Consider the following 20,000-nt stretch of genomic DNA (forward strand, 5'->3'; position numbering starts at 1 on the left):
GGCTTAGTTTACATATTGTTACATTAGCATAATACAGCAATGAAATCGGGTCCCTAGCGGTTGTTTATCAACTTTAGACGAGGAGTGAGATTATGCAACGCTTTTGCCTCGACCGTTGTTTGCCAAACATTCAACACGTAAAAATAAAATTCTCGCCACCTACCCTTCTATCTACCTTACTTGTCTACCTTCATCTACCATCCTATTACATATATACAGTATATATATATATATATATATATGTGTGTGTGTGTGTGTGTGTGTGTGTGTGTGTGTGTCCTCTCTCCCTCTCTCTTTCTCTTTCTCTTTCTCTCTGTTGAGCAAAGTCCAAGAAGGGGCTTCCGGTCGTCTGCGTTTCAGTCCCTCCCCCTCTCCCCACCTACCCCCTGTCCTCACCCTCACTCCCGTCTCGCCCAGAGCCGAATCCGACAGTGCTATTAGATAATTGGTCTGTGAGTAGAGCCACTGTGTGCGGTTTCGTTTCGTGGATTTAAACCATTGTTGGTCTCAGAACGAAGAAAAAAAAAGTGAAAGGGGAGACCGACCAAAACGAAAAACTTAAAAAAAAAGGGGGGGGGGGAAGAGGACAACCCTCAAACCTCTATAAGACCGTCATGCGACGATAACCAGGTAAAGGGTTAGGATCGAGGTTAACTTTAACCCTGGACGAGACGGAGGCTACCTCGGCTGCGGTACCGGGGGTTGCTAACTTTGCAAACCATTCAGTTTTATTGCAGTAAGTTCCGCTCAGCAAGGGACTGCGGCGCTTCGAAGTTCGAGTTTACGAAAGTGATTCGACTTACGGCGCTCCCCCACCCCCTTCCACTTTTTTTTTCTTTCTTTTTTTAACAAGGATCTTTTGCTTGGGTCTTCTCTACTTATGATTTCGTCTCATTTGGTCATTTTATCTTGGTTACCGTCAGGCGTTTTTCAATCCAGTTGGGAGAAGTTCCTTAATTTTGTAAAAGGGTATGAATTTCATTTCTATTCATCTACCTTCGTTAAGAGAAAAGGTAATTTTAAGTCAGCCACAACGGTTCCAAATATATGTATGTATACTGTATATATATATGTATATATGTGTGTGTGTGTATATATATATATACATATATATATATATATATATATATATATATATTAATGCTACGTGACTCTGATCCTTAGTGATGTCACTAAAGCCCCGAAAGTTCTGCCTGCGCGAAGCAGGAAGTCAATACACTATACCAGTGACGTCATTGGAATGCATCTTCGTTTACTCCCAGCGATCGAATGTACGAGTGTAGGAGTGTTCTAAAACCAGACAACGGTTAACTCAATCTTGACGTGAGTTAATACCGACCGGAACGTGTGTGAAAAAGGAGCAAACATCAAGTGAGTTCGATTTTCAGAAACACAGATTTTTCCCTCCAGAGCGAGAACGAGAAGACCAAAGTCGAAATAAACTTAGCCGGAGTTAATGCCTTTCCCCCTTGAACAAGGGCGCAGAAAAACGAAGAAACATCAAAAAGATTCATTTCAGGGCAATCACCTTAATATCCGCCAGCCATCAAGCTGAGAACGAAATCGGAGGGACTTGTCACTGCGAAATAGATCGGCGGGATCGATCTTACACGCAAGAGCTTATCGCCGACTGCAGTACAACCAATAGCTGCAAGACGGAGAGCAAAAGAGAGAGAGAGAGAGTAAGAGAGGGGGACGAAAGAGAGATGGGGGAGGTGGAGGGGTGTATAGCGTGCGTGTTCACATGAAAAGGATGGAGCATGGGAAGTGAGTTCTTTCTGTTACAAGCCGTCCCTTTGTTGTAGGCCCAGTTCGCCGATAAATTTACATCCTCGCAGGACGGGAGGACGACGTGAACAAGTTCAACTGGGTCATGTTAGGTCACTCTAGGACAGTATATCAAACGGGACTAGTCATGACGTCAATCCTCTAGACGCTTTTGGTAAAAAAAAAAACAAAAAAAAAAAAAAAAAAAACATGCACCAATAGAAAACGTGTTCTTCGTTTCCTTTGTCCGTGAGTCCAACAAACCTCGACTGCGCACGCTCCGACTCATTATATATGTATATATATATATTTATATCCGACGGGCCGACCCGAGCCCCAAAGGAAAACTGGGGTGGAGGAGAAATACGTGGCAGAGACTCGTCAAGCCGAGGAATGGATGTCCAATAGGTCAGCAAACTTTGGAGTTATAAAGATAATAAACGAATCACTAACTCGGCAAAAGAGAGAGAATGAAAGAAAGCGTATACATACATACATACATATTATATATATGTATATAATGTGTGTATATATATATATATATATATTATATATATGTGTGTGTGTGTGTGTGTGTGTGTGTGTGTGTGTACAACACTGAATGGGTCCAAGTGAACAGATTTACATTTATCAACCACAATTCACTTTAATTAATTCTAAGCCATCAACGTCGAGGAACTCCAGGAGGCATACATGCAGAAATTGATACGTGGTCAAGCTAAGGACTCGAACCTCCGCTAGCACTATGTTACATATATGTATGTATATATATATATATATATACATATATATATATATATATATATATGTATATATGCTTCATCAATACATCACATGCATAACCACTTAATAAGCGCAGGAATTAGTAAATTGTTGATTTTTAAAAAAGGATAAAAACGTAAACATGAGGAGGTTGTAAGAATAGGCACACACACGCACACACACACACATACACGCACACACACACACACACACACACACACACACACACACACACACACACACACATGCAGAGTTCAAGAGTAGGAGTAGATGAGAAAAAGCAAGAATAAAAAGAAAACGACAATCGCCTGAAAAAGAAACACAACAAATACATAAATTCTCGAATAAAAGGATTATAGTCTATGGAAACAAGACCGAAGATGCCAGAAACCTCAATATTTATAAACTGGCGATTCAGAAGCATTGCAAGAGGTAGGAAACAAAACCTCACGGACAAGAAACACCTGCAAAAACAATGCAAAGAATGTAGGAGATAGAGAGATAGAGAGAGAGAAGTAAGCAGTGGAAAGAGAGGAACCAAAGGTTCTTAGAGGTGTTTTTTTTTTTTTTTTTTCGTTGACCTCAAAATAGAATTGTCTGGCGCTTGTTACAATACATCTGCTCATCGACCTTGCGGTAGTGAACACAAAGGAGGCAGTGATGAATCGAAGAGCTGAACAAAAACCCGAACTCTGATCTGGCGTGTCGTTTCGACATATTCCATTCTTCTCTATCCCCGCCATCTCCAGGATCGATTTCCAACGTTTACCTACACCTGCCACTCCCCCTCCCCCTCCGAACACGACAAAGAGCTAAGCGACTCCTGACGTGAACTAGGTTCCTGTCAATGTAAGGAATGGAAAAATTATACGTGAAGTCATTAGGCCAAGACGAAACCTTCCTCTTCCGTTTTCTTTCTATTGGTTTTCTTCGTCTTCGCGTGACCCTGAGGCTTTCCATTTCATGTCTTCCCCTTCCCCCCACCCACCCTAATCTGCTCTCACCCCCTAGCCTCCCCCACCTCACCCCCCACCTCACCCCACCAACCTCCCAAGTTCCCTTCCTCTGGGATTGGCTGCTTGCCTGTGGGTGATGGGACTTATGATCCCAAATATCAGAACCGATGATGCTTGACTCAGCACGCCACGCTTGGATTGATTTCATTTTTTTTTTTTTTTTTTTTTTTCGACGAAGAAAATAATTCGGATTCTTGGTCATTGGCCATCGGGAACTCCGGGACCCTGCTCACACAAATGAAGTCTTTCGGTAAGACGACGTCCTTAGTTGATTTTGTTCTGTCAAACGAAGGACGAATTCGTAAGAGGAATTGCTGATAGAGTGTTTAATGTCGTGGTTTTAAGCACGCGTCTTTCCCGAACACTTTAAATCAATATGTTTATTCTTCATATCCTGGGAGGTTCTGAAACAATTTTATTCAAATATGTGTCTTCCTCTTTGTAAACTGGATTCTTTAGAAAGGAAGTAGCGGTTGAGACGACTTCCTCCTCTTAGTCCTTTCGGGAACATCTCTTTGTAGATCTTTTGTTTTACGTGCGCGCGTGGATGTGGCTGAGTGTTTAGTTAATCATATTTATGTAATTGTAACATACAGGAAAGGACCTACGCTCGTAGAGTTCCGTCTCTGTGTTTTCATCAGTCAAACTGTGTGTGTGTGTGTGTGTGTGTGTGTGTGTGTGTGTGTGTGTGTGTGTGTGTGTTTAATGAGCCACCATTCGTTAGAATGTTGTAAACATATTTGAAACCTGTTAAGACTATACGAGTATAAGTATTTTTATGCTCTTGTTTTCCTTTTCTTTGATTATTTGTTTTTTCGTTTTTATATATTTTTCTAATTGCGATCCATCTGTCTTACCCATTTTTATTATCTTTATTATTATTTTTTCACTTATTCCTAATTTTTCTAAGAGTGATCCTTCTGTCATTCTTTCTTGTTTTTTTTTCTCATTTTCTCTTTTCTTTTTCTTTTTAAGTGTTTATTTTTACCTTTCTAGTTGTGTACTCTGCATATTTTTTCTATTTTTGCTTTTTTATTTTCATTTTCTAAGTATTTATTCTTTATATTTTTCTGACTGTACACTTTCAAGGGATTTGTCTCCATTTCCTTTCTTTCTTTTTAAGAATTTATTAGTTGTAGAAAATACTTTAGACCTCTGTTACTTTGTTCCGTTAGACTGTAACGTTTGACGTGTAACGTATGTCTGTATCTTTGTCACGCACGTTTTGACCTCTCGGCTTGATTTGATCATAACATTACTGTGTTACCTTATAAAGAATATTCCAAGGACAAACCTTATCAATTTTCTTAGTTCAGTGTCAAAAATCAAGGTCACAATAACGTAAAATGTACTACCCATTCAAGGTTCCAGTACTTCAAATTGTGCCCGTTACATCAGTCTGACCAACATTCATGACCGTCTCTAAACGGGTGAATAAAGTACACCTCCTCTTATGTTCTGCTGACTTTCTAACGTGCCATGTAACCGAACCTCCTCGAATACTTTGGACAACGGCGGGCTCTCGCTCAGCGGGATCTCTCTCGTTCTTTATATCTTTCTGACTGTGTACTCTTTGCAGGGGCCTTCCGCTTGTACGATGTCGACAACGATGGCTTTATCACTCGGGACGAAATGTACAGTATAGTGGAAGCCATTTACCAAATGGTGGTAAGTACCAAAATACTCCATCTTATCCTAAGTGGATTTTTTCTTAAGTCTCACCTCACGCCCAGTATTACTTGTTCACTGTCTATCCTTGAATACCCTTCTGTCTCCCTTATATACTCTAAACAATTCTGAAATAGACCAATTAGACAATAAAAAGAATAATGCTAATACATAGGTAATAGGGGCAGTGTGTGTGTGTGTGTGTGTGTGTGTGTGTGTGTGTGTGTGTGTGTGTGTGTGTGTGTGTGTGTGCGCGTAAGTGTGTGTGTGTGTGCGTGGGCGTGTGTGTACTTGTGTGTCTATGTGCTTATGCGCGTGTATGTGTGCGTGGGCGTGTGTGTACTTGTGTGTCTATGTGCTTATGCGCGTGTATGTGTGCGTGGGCGTGTGTATGCTTGTGTGTCTATGTGCTTATGCGCGTGTATGTGTGCGTGCGTGCGTGCATGCCTGCGCGCGCACGCCAAGAGAAAGTTAGACAATTGCTCTATCGAGTTTTAGTGTTGTATAGACTTTGTGACACTAAGTCGTTAAATGTTCCAACCATCAGCCTAGTGTCTGGAAAGTTGGACGAATGAGTTTCGAGTGGGAGCGAATCCCCCCCCCCAACTGTTAGACGTGGGTTGTTCCCCCTAGCCACTTGGTAGTCGCCCGATTGAAACAACGGACAACTAAAAAGTTGGCCATAAGGTCTTGGGTCAACCTGCATTGTGTTCTTTGTTGACGAGCAATAGGCTGAATTCGGAGCATCCAGCAACTTTTTTTGTTGTCCTTACTGAAAAGTTACCGTATGTTCTGTCTTCTAGTTGACGAGACTTCTTGTCCGCCAAACTCGATCACAAACAGGTGGGACAGAACCATCTTTTTAGTTGTCTGATTTGTGAGTCATGACACGTTTTAAGTTGCTAGCGGACGCTATGTCTTATGAATATCACAGTTGACTCATTATTCTTCTTTCTTTTCCCCCAAAGGGACAGACACCGGCTGACGATGACGAGAACACACCACAGAAGCGAGTCGACAAGATCTTCTCTCAAATGGACAAGAACCATGACGAGAAACTCACGATCGAAGAGTTCAAAGAGGGTTCTAAGGCGGACCCTCGCATCGTTCAAGCATTATCCCTTGGAGACAACTAGAGCCTTGGCTCACTGCTAATTGTCTTCTACCTCCACACCTTTATCCTTATCCTTATCTACTCTATTCCCCCCATCCCTTTCATCTTTCGGACTTGTTGGTCCTTCGACTTCTTCACGAAATTCCTCTTCGCCACCCATCCCCCACCCCCACGCCGCCGTTTCGGTCGCCTCGCTTCTTGGATCTCTTTGTTCACCTCTGACGTCACAGCGCGTCCTCTACGTCATTTCCGTTTCCTCTTCCGTCCCCATGAGACACCAGTCTTCGTGTCCTTCTGTTGATCTCCTGCCGATCTTCCTTCGTCCGCGTCAGACTCTCCCGCAGCCTTCTCTTCCTCCGTCCTCGCCTTCTTCTTCGACTTCAGAAGGACAAGAGGAACTTGGTGTCTATGTCATGGTCTTTGAGACATCCTCATCCACAGCCTCCGCGCAAGGCTGACACGTGATTCGTTCAAGCAGGACATGATGGAATAATTAACTGCTCGGGCGAATTCTAAATCATCTTTGAACATCGACTTTCCTCTCTTCTTGCCTTTTTCAGTTTCATGTTTCCTTGTTTGAGAGCGATCCCCAGCATTGGCCTCCATTGCCTTCAGTTACCTTTACTCATACTGAATATTTTCTGACTACTCTGATTCCTCCATTCATCTTCACGTCCTTCGTTGACCTTCTCTCCTCCCCCCTTCCCCTAACTTCGCCCACCAACCACCCTTAGCCTCCCCCCGACCCCTTTTTCCTTATCTTTCAGAACCTCCCGCTGAGGGCCTATAGTATGCTCAGTCGAATACCCCCCAGGTTTACCACTATCATGTATCTTATTATACTCCCGTTGTCATGTTACCACTATCTTGCTACTTTGACGCGTTTCACTATAGGCGCCTAGATGCGGTTCCATCACTTCAGCTCGCCTGTCCACCGTGGTGACACGTTCGAGGGCACTGAGGAGGTCTCCCCCGAAGTCAACAGGTCTCTCTTGCAGACGACGCGAAGATGGACCCTCCCCCGCTTTAGTCAAGGCAGGCGCGACCCCACGGGGGGCAAAGGCGACGTCGGCCACTGAAAGGGAAGGTCCACGAAAGGGCAGAAGAACACGAACAGGGGAGGAACATGGGCAGAACGGAACTTTAGGAAGTGGATGGTGTTGTGACGATAGACATCAGTGAGGGAAGAACGGAGGGAAATGGCCGAGTGATCAATCAGTCGGTACACGGGAAACGAGACGCAGTGTTGTACATGAACGTGTGGTTTGATGCTGTTGAAAGAACTTGCATTATCCTGAGTGTCAGAAGAATGTACTTTGACCCCCCCCTCCCAAAAAAAAAGTAAAAATAAATAATTCGATGTGAAGTGTAAGTGTGGACGAAGGGGTCTTGGTAGGGAAGAACTGCATACACGCGACAGTCCCTCCTCTCCCCTCCTCGCCCTTACGAGGGGGAGTGACCATGGTCGTGGGAGGGAGCCAAGGAAGCCCGTTCGTTAGTACTGGCGGGCTTTCCATGAACGCTCAACGCAACATCGTGAACGGAAGCCGGGTTTGCAGACTCTCTTTATATCGCGTTGCATCGCCGCCCCTTTTCTTCTCACAAAAGCGATTCTTTCTTCAATCTATTGAGGATGACACGCAGAAACGACAGGTACACTTCACATGTCACTAACAACTCTGAAAATAGAATTGTGAAGGTCAAATGATAAGTCATGAGATACGCGGAGCAGCTGTGTAAACTGACTACAGCACGGCTTTCCAACGCAGCGTAGCGGGGTTGATAGAAGAACCTCGACCCCTTGACGACCTTAAGAAACAAAAACGGATCGTTAACGTCGCGGTTTCTGACACATCAAAGCTCGTCTCTTAATAAGATAGTGTTTGATCTCACGAATCACCATTCAGAAATATTAAAATGCCTAACATATTTTATTGCTTTATCTGAGCCATTCCCTAGAAGTAGGACATCAGCGAAGACCAAAGGCATAATACAAGTCATAATAATGATGGTCAATAAAGATAACTCATAATGATATTGAAAAACAGTTAATGATGAAGATGACGACCAACCGCTGTTTCCTCCACTTGTCTTTAACGATGTACGCGTTGGCAAGCTACTTCGAGTGTTTGCAGCTCTTCCCGTCCCTCTCCGCTTACTCACCCGGGATGACCCCCATGTTGAGTCAATCACGGAGTCATTCGCGTCTGAGACTTGGCAATCAGAACCGAGGGTCGCAACACCCGAGACTGGCTCTTCCTTCTTACAGGAAGTTCAGGAACGTGGTAGACATGGGCGGTGGGAGAACGACATGAAGGAATAGTACTACTACTACGATGACTACAACTACTACTACTGCTACTATTTCTGCGCCTCTTTGAATACACGAGTAAACCAGATTCCCCAGAGTGCTCTCGAATCATTAGCGGTCTCGAAGTACTGTCGTTCAAAGGTATTCGGCAACACTAAAACTAAGAAACATGTTATCTTTAAAAATAAAATAAATAAAAAAAAAATCTGCATGCAGGACCTTCGACAAGGTCACCACGCTAAGGTAATGAATGATGAGACATTTTGTTGATCTCTGTATTGTTATATTATCATTCTTATGACCATTACTGTTTATTACCATTTCCAATACACTTCTATGTACCGGTAGGGTATATGATAATATTATATTGATATAATGTTAAGTGCCAATTTTGGCATCTTGTGATAACCCTTCTCTTGCATGGATGTTGTGAGCTCTGTGTTGCGTAAGTCTTCGTCCCAATTTGGCACTTTTTCTCTTCTTATCGTTCTTGAGTTTGTGACAATCATGCCATCTATCGTCGCTTTAAGAAAAAAAGAAAAGAAAAGTAAAAAAAAAAAAAAAAAAATCACGAACTCCAGGACTGAGCACATCTAAATCGCGTGGAAGATTCCGTTCTCTTGACTGTTTTCTGTTTCTCGATCTCTTACTGGGCGGAGTCAGTCTACTTCACCAACCAATCACAAACGAGGAACAGAAACCGGTGCAAAAGCGTAGACATAATTTGATTCATGTCTTGGCTGCTGATGATAAAGAAGTTAGACATAATTACATTGTAATTGTAGACAAAGCAAGCATCAGCAAATATGTCCCTAACCGACACGATGCAGCAGGGCACACCAGAGTTAGATTGCGAGTGAACCGTTCCAATGATCATATCTGAATCGTCGGCAGCCGCAGAGTTTATTCCTGTTTTTCTAATCGTTGTTCATCGAGTGTTGTGCATCTCCGAGTCCCTTGCACGACAAGCATCGGCTGGGAATGCCGCAGGCTTGATGGTTGGACAAGTTTCAACATGTTAAGACGGCGTCATGCAGCAAGAATTTTCGTCAGCTCTTGGGGATTCGTCTGAGTTGGTTTTCGATTAATGCAGATGTCAAATAGTGGTTGGAGTATGAGAGATGTCGACGACTTGGATTAATTCTGTCATACCCAGTTCACTGAAGAAGTGCCAAGAGGTCGGAACGTTTGGATCTGAATGAAACTCCATACTTTCTACTCACTGTTTCATTGCCACTTCATCTCCAACTTCTGAGAGTGATTCATCAAGACAAGAATTGGTAGAGGTAGGAGGAATCACAAGTGTGACCTTGGATGAGCTTCTTTCCCTAACCTTTCGGAAAAAAGTCTTTCCTTGGAGAGATTACAGAAAGAATGATCATGCAATCATTCGTGTATGGTCTTTGCATCAATGTCCCATCTTCATCCCCATGTCCACTAATGTCGTAACTCATTTCTGGGCCACACGTTGACCTCAGTTGACCTGTTGCTGCTGCTGGCCTGCCCACACATGGCCCGGTCGAATCCGCAACAAAATGCCACAAGACGTAATGTCCAGGGACAAAATGACACAAGACATAATGCCGCAGTGTGAAAACTGGATAACATGCCACAGTCCAACATTATTATAATGTGACATTATGCCCTGTACCATTATCTCTTGTGGCACTTTTTTGTGGACATTATGTTGTGTGGCATTTTGTCTGGATACCAATCCGGTCATGTGAATCTCCTTTGTAGTTCCTAATGTTGCTGTATTGCCCCAACATATAAATCCTTCCACATAAATACTTGTACGATTATTCTTTCTGTGATATCTCTATCCGAAAAGCTAACTAGAGAAATAAACTCACACGAGTTCACCATTGTGTTCCCCCCTACCCCTACCAATACTTATAATAAACCATTCTCAGAAGTTGGAGATGAAGTGACAATGAAAGGTTAAGGCGACCGTTTCCAGTGAACTGACTATGATAGAAGAAATCCAAGCTGTCAACACCTCCCGTCCACTAGGACAGATTCCCCATCGTATTTTGATGTCTTCGCTAGGCTTGGCGTCGTTCCCTTCTTCCACTCTCCTACCGCCATCTGCGTGGACGTTTGCGCTCAAGACAAACCCAGCCCTGAAACTAATGGTATGTTCCATTACAGTGTACGGCGCCTCCAAAGTTCTTTTCTTCAGAGGCGACTTACATTGCCAAAGAAAATACAGTCAACTTAACGGGATTTACGCCCTGAGTGCAAACGTCTGTACAAGAGACGGTAGGCGAGTGGAGGCATCAAGGACATCAAGCCACGGCGAGGGAAGCTGTCCCAGTGGATGAGAGGTGATGGTTACTTGGATTTCTTCTGCCATACTTAGTCCATTAAAGAGGGTCCAAGGGGTCGAATTTTTTGGATTTTGATAAAACGTCATTATCTAACCTTGGCGTATTGTTGCCATATCATCTCCAACCTCAGTCAATTCTTATATATATATATATATATATATATATATATATATATATATATATATATATATATATATATATATATATGTATGTATGAATTGAAAGTAGTTTTCATGCAGTCAAAACAATATAAATATTGGGCATAATATTTAGATATTTTCAGAAGTAAGTAAACTTTTCTAGCTACTCGAGTAAGCAAGTGTAGACAAAAATTCTCCAGCATGACACCGCCTATATAACCCCTTTTCCAAAGCGCCACAACTCCCAAGGGCCTAATTTAAGAAACACAGAATCACTCAAATCTATCTATTCTCGGGGCCGTCGAAGATTATTCTTACCTGGAAAATTAGCGGAGATTTGGTTATGTGTGATTCGTACATGGGAAGGTCTCAACCTCGGACGGGGAGCTCGCTCCCAGTGGGCCCTTTGTAACTGAGGCTTACCGCGACGCCTTTCCCCCTGCCCCCTGCTGAGCCGTGTTGGCCTACCTATTCACAAGCCTATGGGTTAGTGTCGTTCTCATTCACAAAACGACTAAATAGCTTTGCAGTATGATTTTTCGTATTCATCTCTTGCCTATCGTTGCATAATAAACGATGATAACAATAATGTTGATAATTATAATATTTTCTTGATGAAGCAAACTTTTGTATATTACTACTGATGGTCAGTCGTGAAGGCGTTTTGAATTGCCCATCCCGTTGCAATAATTTACTTATGATGCTACGCACCAACCTGTGTTGTGAGTTTGGTTGTTTGAAAAACTTTATATCGTGGCCCCTGGGTTTGCAATTGTAGTTCCCTGGCTCTATACTGTGGTCTTAGGACTCGCCTTGACGTTCCTGGACCTAAAGCTGTTGACCCTAATCCTAGGCTGCTGTCATCGACCTTTTAACCTGTCCCAAAACCCAAGTTGTGGGCCCCGACTTAACCCGCATTAGCAGATTTAACCCTTTTTGAACAGTAGCTCCTCCTCCTCCTCCTCCTCCTCCTCCTCCTTCACAGCCACCATCTTCTTCTTACCCCTCATCCTCCACCCCTAACGCCGTCAACTCCCCCCCCCCACTCCAGTTAATCTAGATCCTCGAACTAAACTGTTCGAACCCTTGAAACTGTGGTTCCCGGAACCTTAGGCATGGTTCGTGAACCTGAAGTAGTCGTTACTAAAGTTATGCTCTCCTTTACCCTTCGCTGTTGTTCCAGAATCTTTAGTAACTGACCATGAACTGTAGCCCCCGGGCCTTTAAATACAGCCCCTGGAATTTTACTGTAGACCATGAACCTATGCTGTAGTTTCTACAACTTTGCTGTAGACCCTGAACTTTTGCTGTAGTTCCAGAACCTGTAAACGTCCCCGAACCCTCCGCGATTTAATATTAGGTACAGCACGGTGGGACCTTGATCAGCCAGCGTGACGTAGTCAGGGCTGCGGCAGAGGGTGAGCCGCTTTACCACAAGTCTCCTGGTTCCCCCATCTTGGGTTAGGACAAACCGCCGCGTTCTCGCTCTCCCCCACCGTCGCGGGACCCGAGCGCGACGCAAGCCCGGGCCTTGTCCCGCGCGGGGAGGTGGCTGGCGCGTGGGGCATTCTTCCGAGAGTGCCCCTACACCGCTCCATCCCGTTTGGGACAAACGTCGCCCGTATGACGTCACGTTCGGATCCCGCGCCTCGTAGAAAACGGGAATGTGGCGGCTACAGGTCCCGGGATTGCAAGGCGGCCCTAGGGAAAGATATGTCTGTCACCCAGCTGGTCTCTGGCTCTGCCCAATTCCCCCACCCTTCCGACCCGATGGCGCGCGTGCGCGGTAGCAGGCCGTGGCTACGAGGCACCCACCCCGCGTTGAATGTTGACCACATAAGAACCTAAGACCCAAGGTTGACCACATGGAAACCCAGTGTTGATGACACTAAAACCCAGAATATATTACACAGAAACCAACACTTCAATCACATGAAAAACCAAGGTTGATCGCGTGAGCGACCATGGTTGATCACACAGAATCCAAAGATTTATCACAACAACAAAATCCAGACAGTGTGTCATGGTGCTGGAATGAGGTATTTTCCTCAAGGGTTTAAGATATAAGAAAATGTCGGAGGTGTTTATGGTGGACTGGAGTGACCAATTTTGGTTGAAATGATCATTCGTATCGAAAGAAACTTTAGATCATTTCACAAAATCTTAGGTTGCCGGAACATATAACACACACACACACAAGACCCGTGGCCGACCGGAGGTTTGCCCGGACAGAGAATGAGTGGACTACCCGGATCGGCGCAAAGTCCGGTGACTCGAATCGACAAGGAAACCATCCGATCCGAATAAAAAGGATTTCCGGAAGGTTGGCTCTGGATGATGCTTGGCCGCCACGAAGGTACAGGCACCCAGGCTTGGCGGGGTTTCTACCCAGAAGGACGAAGGTCCGGAGGTCTTGGAGAATTTGATGGTTCTCGTCAGTGAGAGTTGCGGTGACCACGTCGGAGAGGAGAGAATCTGCAGCTTGCATCCGGTTATATTAGCATGACTCCACACATAAACACACACACAAACATACGTACTCACACACACACACACACACACACATACATACACACACACACACACAAGGTTCGTATTCGATCAGCGCCTTCATCAGATATCACATGTGAGGAACCACCATCCCCATAGTGGAGAAGTATTTCGTACTGGGATGTATTACAGTAAGAATGGAAAGAGTATGTCAGATTTAAAAAAAAAAAGAGAGGATATGTACATTAAAAATACATAGGAAGTTGATGAAATAGACTTAATGTGACCGGATTGTTTTCGGGAAGTATGGATATCCGTCGATTTGGGTCTGTTGAGAAACCCCGCGACGATCTTGAGACCGCGCTTCCAGGTCGGCTGTCGGAGTCTAATGAACATTACAGGTCTTCAATCGCCAGGGTGCCCCGTAGCCCGGATAAGGAATGCAAATCAGCGACGAATTCCGGGTCGGCGGGGAATCGGGTTGCCTAAGACAGCGTGACGACACGGTGACCCAGATCCCCAGAACTTCAGGTCACTCCGGTCGGCTGGCAGATCCCCGGACTCGAGCTGTGGGGGAAGATCCGTGACCGGGGCGCCGCGCGCGGAAGATCGGCGCCTCGGGATTCCGTTGAGGATGCCCCATGTCCCGGGTCGGGTCTCGGCCGCGTCGACCGGGGATCGTCCAGGAACCTGGTGGTCCGGGTCAACGGGAAGACGGGAGGACCTGGACGGAGGGTGAGGAAAGGTTTGTTTTTCCTTGACTCAGCGGAGAACAAATATTGTTAAGAGCTGTAGAGTGTACTAGACCAATGTAGTGAAAGGGCCTGTTGTTTATTAAACTATTCATGTTGTATGAGACCTTTCATTTCTTCCCCAGCAGCTGCTTTCATTACAGAAGTGAGAACTCATTCCTTTGACCTTGGGGGTGTCTTCTAAAGCTCCCCTACCGATGTCGTCGGAGCTGAAGGTCCCCATAGAATAGTGTGACCCTGTGACCAGCTGCAATTAATAAACCATTTTGCAAGAAGGCGCTCAGATTTTCCTCAATAATTCCAGAAGGGATTGAAGAATGATCTTCCAAAAAAGGATCATGTGAATGCATGAGATTAAAAGACATGAGTCGTGTTTTATTTCTTCCTTTGAAGACTTGGAAACAATGAGGTCACAGCTTATTAAGGAGACACAAAGAAGATCCTTAACTTTAGCCGTATCAATGGTATTCATGAAATCGTGAGCGTGAACGAGTTTTTGCCAAAAATGCTTGCTCCTTTTAAACTCATTTGTCATGCATAATGAGCAATACTATATATAAACATCACAGCGCATGCGCATAGGATGTACATACCAATAGTTGCATTATTGTAACTTTTTATTCGTAATAATATAAACTACGTGAAAACAAGATAGTGCTGTTGTTGGCGAAACTAGGTCAACGTTCACGGTTTTTTGTTTACCATTATGACGTCATCTGCTCATGCGCACTGGACTACAAGAAGAAGCTCCACAGAACAGCGCATGTCAGTGGGGCCCTTACTGAATCTCCCATGGAAAAAGCGCTTATTGGCAATAGACCTCTTTTATACACTACAGTCTTTTTAATTTTCTTACCGACATTCTTCCCCTCCCATACAAACCAATCCCGCGCGAGCGGGTGATCATAAGTAGCCCAGTGGGCAACCAGCCTTCTACGTCAGACACAACCTCCCCCCTCCCCCCCCCACCCCAGGACTCGGTCCCTGCCAATTTCAGCCCAGAAGCTATGACGTCACAAATAGAACGTAAGTATCTTCAGGCCCATACTTTCAAAACCAAACTTGGCGAACGCCTTCTACCATGGGAGTAGAAAAAGATTAACTTCATTGACTTTACTCACGAAAAATCTCTTTAGACTTTATAGATAAGACAATAAGCTAGGTAAGGTTAACTAGAAAACCAGGTTAAAAGGCGTTCACCAGGTCTGGCGGAAAGGTAATGTGGTCTATAGGCCCTGTTCTCCCCAAAGGGGTAAATTTGGGACCTTCTATACTTTTTCAGTATCTACAGACACTAATTATACTGATATCTAAGAAATCTCATGTATTCAGTGTAGACTAGAAACTTTCTAGACATGTTCCTAGGCTACTAGGAATAAGCCTGACATGATTGGGATTATTCGACTAGTACATCATCCCACTCCCTCGAAGAAGGATTAATTGATTGGATGATCCACGGACAATTTTATTTCCCGTCAAAATCCTCACTGAGTTACAATAACAAATCGCAGCAACAGAAGATCTTCCGAATGTCGAATGAAGAAAATGGAACAAAATCAAATAAATCAACAAATACCTAAACACGTAAGATAAAAAAAGATATAAAATATTATAAACAACGCGTCGACATTTCAACTCTCATCATAGGTGTTTACTCAAAATAAATACAAGATTTTGAAATAATAATATTTCATTCGCTCCATCTGCTAAATATAATATACTGAGGACCCGAGGCATTATGGGCAACTTTCTAGTTGGCCGATTTTCTAATTACGTAATGATTGAGTTGGTGGTGTGAGTTAAACCGCACAAATAAATTAATTACTTTGTAATTTTACAAAAAAAAAATAATGAAATTGGTAGCTGTGTGTGTAAATAGCTGATTAAAAGTTCCATTATTCAAGGTTTATTATTTCTTCGCGAACATATTTTCCAATTTCGTTTTTCACGGCAGATTACCTGCTGCACGGCGAGGCTCGGGGAATTGGATGTTATACGTAAACAAAAAAATTCGAGTGACTTGTTTGCACAAAAAAAAAACAAGTGTTTACGACGCAGTGTGTAATGTTGCGTGGGTAATGAGTGCATAATAGATTTCCCAGAACAAATTGAACACGCGAAGTTGTGGATGTATTGTGATATAAGTCTAAACAGAGTGAATAATGTCGACTTGTTTTGCGGGTTCACAAGAGCAGTTCTAAGTGGTTATGTCTGAGTACTCGGTCTATTTACCAACCTCGTGCTGAACACGACACAATAAATAACCAACAATTCCACGTATATTCAACCTAAGGTCATTTGAACATTTAGTGGTAAAATAAACTGTTGTCGATTTATGCCGCCATGTTTAGCTTGTCAGAGGTAAAGTAGGATATTGTGTTTGCAAACATCACAACTCGACACTGCGCTTCTAAACTAATGCAGGATTTGTGTAGTGACGCCAAATTCTGGCCGAAGACAAAATACCCACTTCCTTTCCTACACTGACGTTCTTTACATATTTTCTTCTGGTTCTACCCAAAGAGGTAAGTACAGCGAGTCATAGAATCTCGTTTTAGATGTAATCTCCGTCGTATCGTGTTACTTGAGTAATAGATTTTGGGATACTGATATTTCACGGTATAAGGGATTTTGGGACAGAAAAATATCCCTTTTTGGGGCATTGATGTTTTGTGGTATGGAGGATTTTGGGACTAGAAAATGTGCCTTTTGGGGGGCATTGATATTTTGGGATATAAAGGGTTTTGGCACAGGACAATATCCCTTTTTGGGGGCATTTATATTTTGGGGGTATAAAGGGTTTTGGCACAGGACAATATGCCTTTTTGGGGCATTGATATTTTGAAGGTATAGAGGATTTTGGGACAAGGAAATATGCCTTATTATAAAAGCTGTTTGTAAATATATTCTTAGGACGAAATTATAGGAGTAGAAGTTGACGAGCTGTTCTGTAAAACACAGTCAAGTACAAGAGGTTAGGTAGAACTAAGCTCCGATTTTATTTAGTTAAGCACATCTAGCACTCTGGGGTTAGGTAAAGCTAAACTACGATTTTATTCAGTTAAGCGCACCTACCGCCCCATTTTTTATTTATTTATATATTTATTTATTTATTTATTTTTTTAATATATATATATATATATATATATATATATATATATATATATATATATTTGTATATATATATATTTTTTGTATATATATATATATATATATATATATATTTTTTTTTTTATTTTTTTTTTTTTTTGAGGGGTGAGGGGCAAGGAAATCATGTTTCGTTTAGTACTGTAGCACCTTCATTCCCTGTAACCAAATGTATAGAGAGTGCTACACGACCTAAACCTGACTACATACAGGGGAATACTGAAGACGCAAATTTTTAAGAAACGCTGGCCACGGGCATTGGGAGTTAATCGTGACGACCCTAACACCTGCCAAGCGTAATACAAAATAAATTACATAGATAAGGAACTACACTCGTGAGCTCCCGTCTTTTTTCATGCTATCGTGCCTGGTTATAAATTTGCCTAAAAGTGATGACCTGCGAACGAGGTATTTACTTTTGTCCTATGTACCAGAACAGCCATGGCAAGTGGCAGTCACCAGTGATTGCGGGATTTGAACTCGATGCTAAGGAAATTTATGAAATTACGCACATAGATACACTTTAAATACACAAACGTGCAGTATACACGAGAAACGCACACACACGCACACACATATATGAGCTCTGAGCTCTTCCGGGAGGGTACTAGCTGTCGATCACGAGTCCAACACGTGATTCAAGACCATGGTGAATTACACACGCGCGTGCATGCACATATACACACACACGTGCATGATAGGTGTGTGTGTATGCCTATTCCAGTCAAGATCATCAGGATGAGACCAACAGTAACCACCCGCATGAGATCTGATTAGCCTTTGTTTTACAAAGGTGGATTGAAACGGAAGTGAAGCAGGGAACCTTTTGCCCTGTTCACGACCGTGATTCACCACGGTCTTGGGTCACGTGATGGACTCGTGATCGACAGCTATTACCCTCCCGGATGAGGACTTAGAATTCATATATGGCCTGGTCTATGAGTAATACTGTAACTTTACACTCTCACACACACACACTCACACACACACACACACACACACACACACACACACACACACACACACACACACACACACACACACACACACACACACACACACACACAGAAGACGGGACCCCACGAGCATAGCTCCCCTTCCCGTAAAATACAACTAGGTACAACTAGGTAAATACACACACACACACACACACACACACACACACACACACACACACACACACACACTTTGCCAAGGATTGGTGCCCACTTGTGTAAGAGCAGGTGTTAAGGGGTTCTTGTGGCGATTTAGTCCACGCCATAAGAAGTACGCAACCACTTGCCACATCCTCCACAAACACAGCACACCCACTACACTACATGGCAGAACATCCATACACGCCAAGAAACATTAAAACAGCAACCGAAGACCTATCTCACACATAAATACTCCCCTCCACAAGACATTAGCCCCCGGAAGCATATCCATAATCACATCGCCCACTGTTCCATCAGCAGACTGAAAGACAACACATTGCTGCATGCCCGACCTCCTGATGTCCATCCCTCTGAATCCTCTCACCCCCGAGAGGACGGAGTCTACCTGGCCAGGCTGCGGTGCGGACACCATCCAGCCCTCCTAAGCTACCAGAAGAGGCTGGATGACCTTATCAGAGACAACTGTCCAGGATGCAACACTTTACCACATACCGCACAACATATTATGGGAGACTGCATTGTACCCAGTCGCGCATGCCAACAATACAATATAGACTCTTCAAGGGGTCTGTCGGAAAACCCCGTTAAGGCCGTAACGTTCCTCAGGGCGACTAAACTGCTCGGCCAGTCTAGTGAACGACAACAACATTGTCTTGCCCACCAGGGTTGGATTCTCGGCTCGAAGTACAGTGATGCTGAATCCTTTTCAGCCCGAGACGGGACGGGATTCAAACTCGGATCAATAAATTAGCGTTCAAAAACGGTGCCACTGCACTATCGAACCGTGGGTGTGAGAGCATATATGTATGATTCACCACGGTCTTGGACCATGTGTTGGACTTGTGATCGCCAGCTATTACCCTCCTGGATGAGACCTCAGAGTTTACATATGGCTCGATCTATGGGTAATGCTGAGGCCTTACACTATCACAAACACACACACACACACACACACACACACACACACACACACACACACACACACACACACACACACACACACACACACACACACACACACACACACACAACTCCTTGTCTACCAGAGTTGGAATGCCGGCTCGCAGTGCAGCGATGCTGAAAATTTTTCAGTCCTGGGCGGGTCTCGAACACGGATCACAGAATTAGCGGTCGAGAATGGCACCACTGCACCGTCGATCTATATGTGTGTGTATGAGAGAGAGAGAGAGGGAGAGAGAGTTGGTGTGTGACTGTCGACGTGTATTTTTGTCCACGTTCCCACGAGCGTGTCTGTATGTGTGTGTGTGTGTGTGTGTGTGTGTGTGTGTGTGTGTGTGTGTGTGTGTGTGTGTGTGTGTGTGTGTGTGTGTGTTTGTGTGTGTGTG

At 43.8% G+C, this 20,000-nt stretch overlaps 1 protein-coding gene across 1 annotated transcript in view; it reads left to right on the forward strand.

Moving 5' to 3' along the window:
• The window catches only part of LOC143017637 (frequenin-1-like), a 156,885-nt gene extending 142,436 nt beyond the window's left edge, over positions 1-14,449 (forward strand). Inside the window, exons 8-9 of the mRNA XM_076172427.1 lie at positions 5,125-5,213; positions 6,182-14,449. Of these exons, the coding sequence (XP_076028542.1) occupies positions 5,125-5,213; positions 6,182-6,349 (257 nt within the window). The 3' untranslated portion in view covers positions 6,350-14,449. The remainder of the gene's footprint in view (positions 1-5,124; positions 5,214-6,181) is intronic.
• The last annotated feature ends 5,551 nt before the right edge of the window (positions 14,450-20,000 follow it).

Source organism: Oratosquilla oratoria, chromosome 3 (assembly GCF_046742065.1).
Source record: "Oratosquilla oratoria isolate Oo_2021 chromosome 3, ASM4674206v1, whole genome shotgun sequence".
NCBI classification, from domain to species: Eukaryota; Metazoa; Arthropoda; class Malacostraca; order Stomatopoda; family Squillidae; genus Oratosquilla; species Oratosquilla oratoria.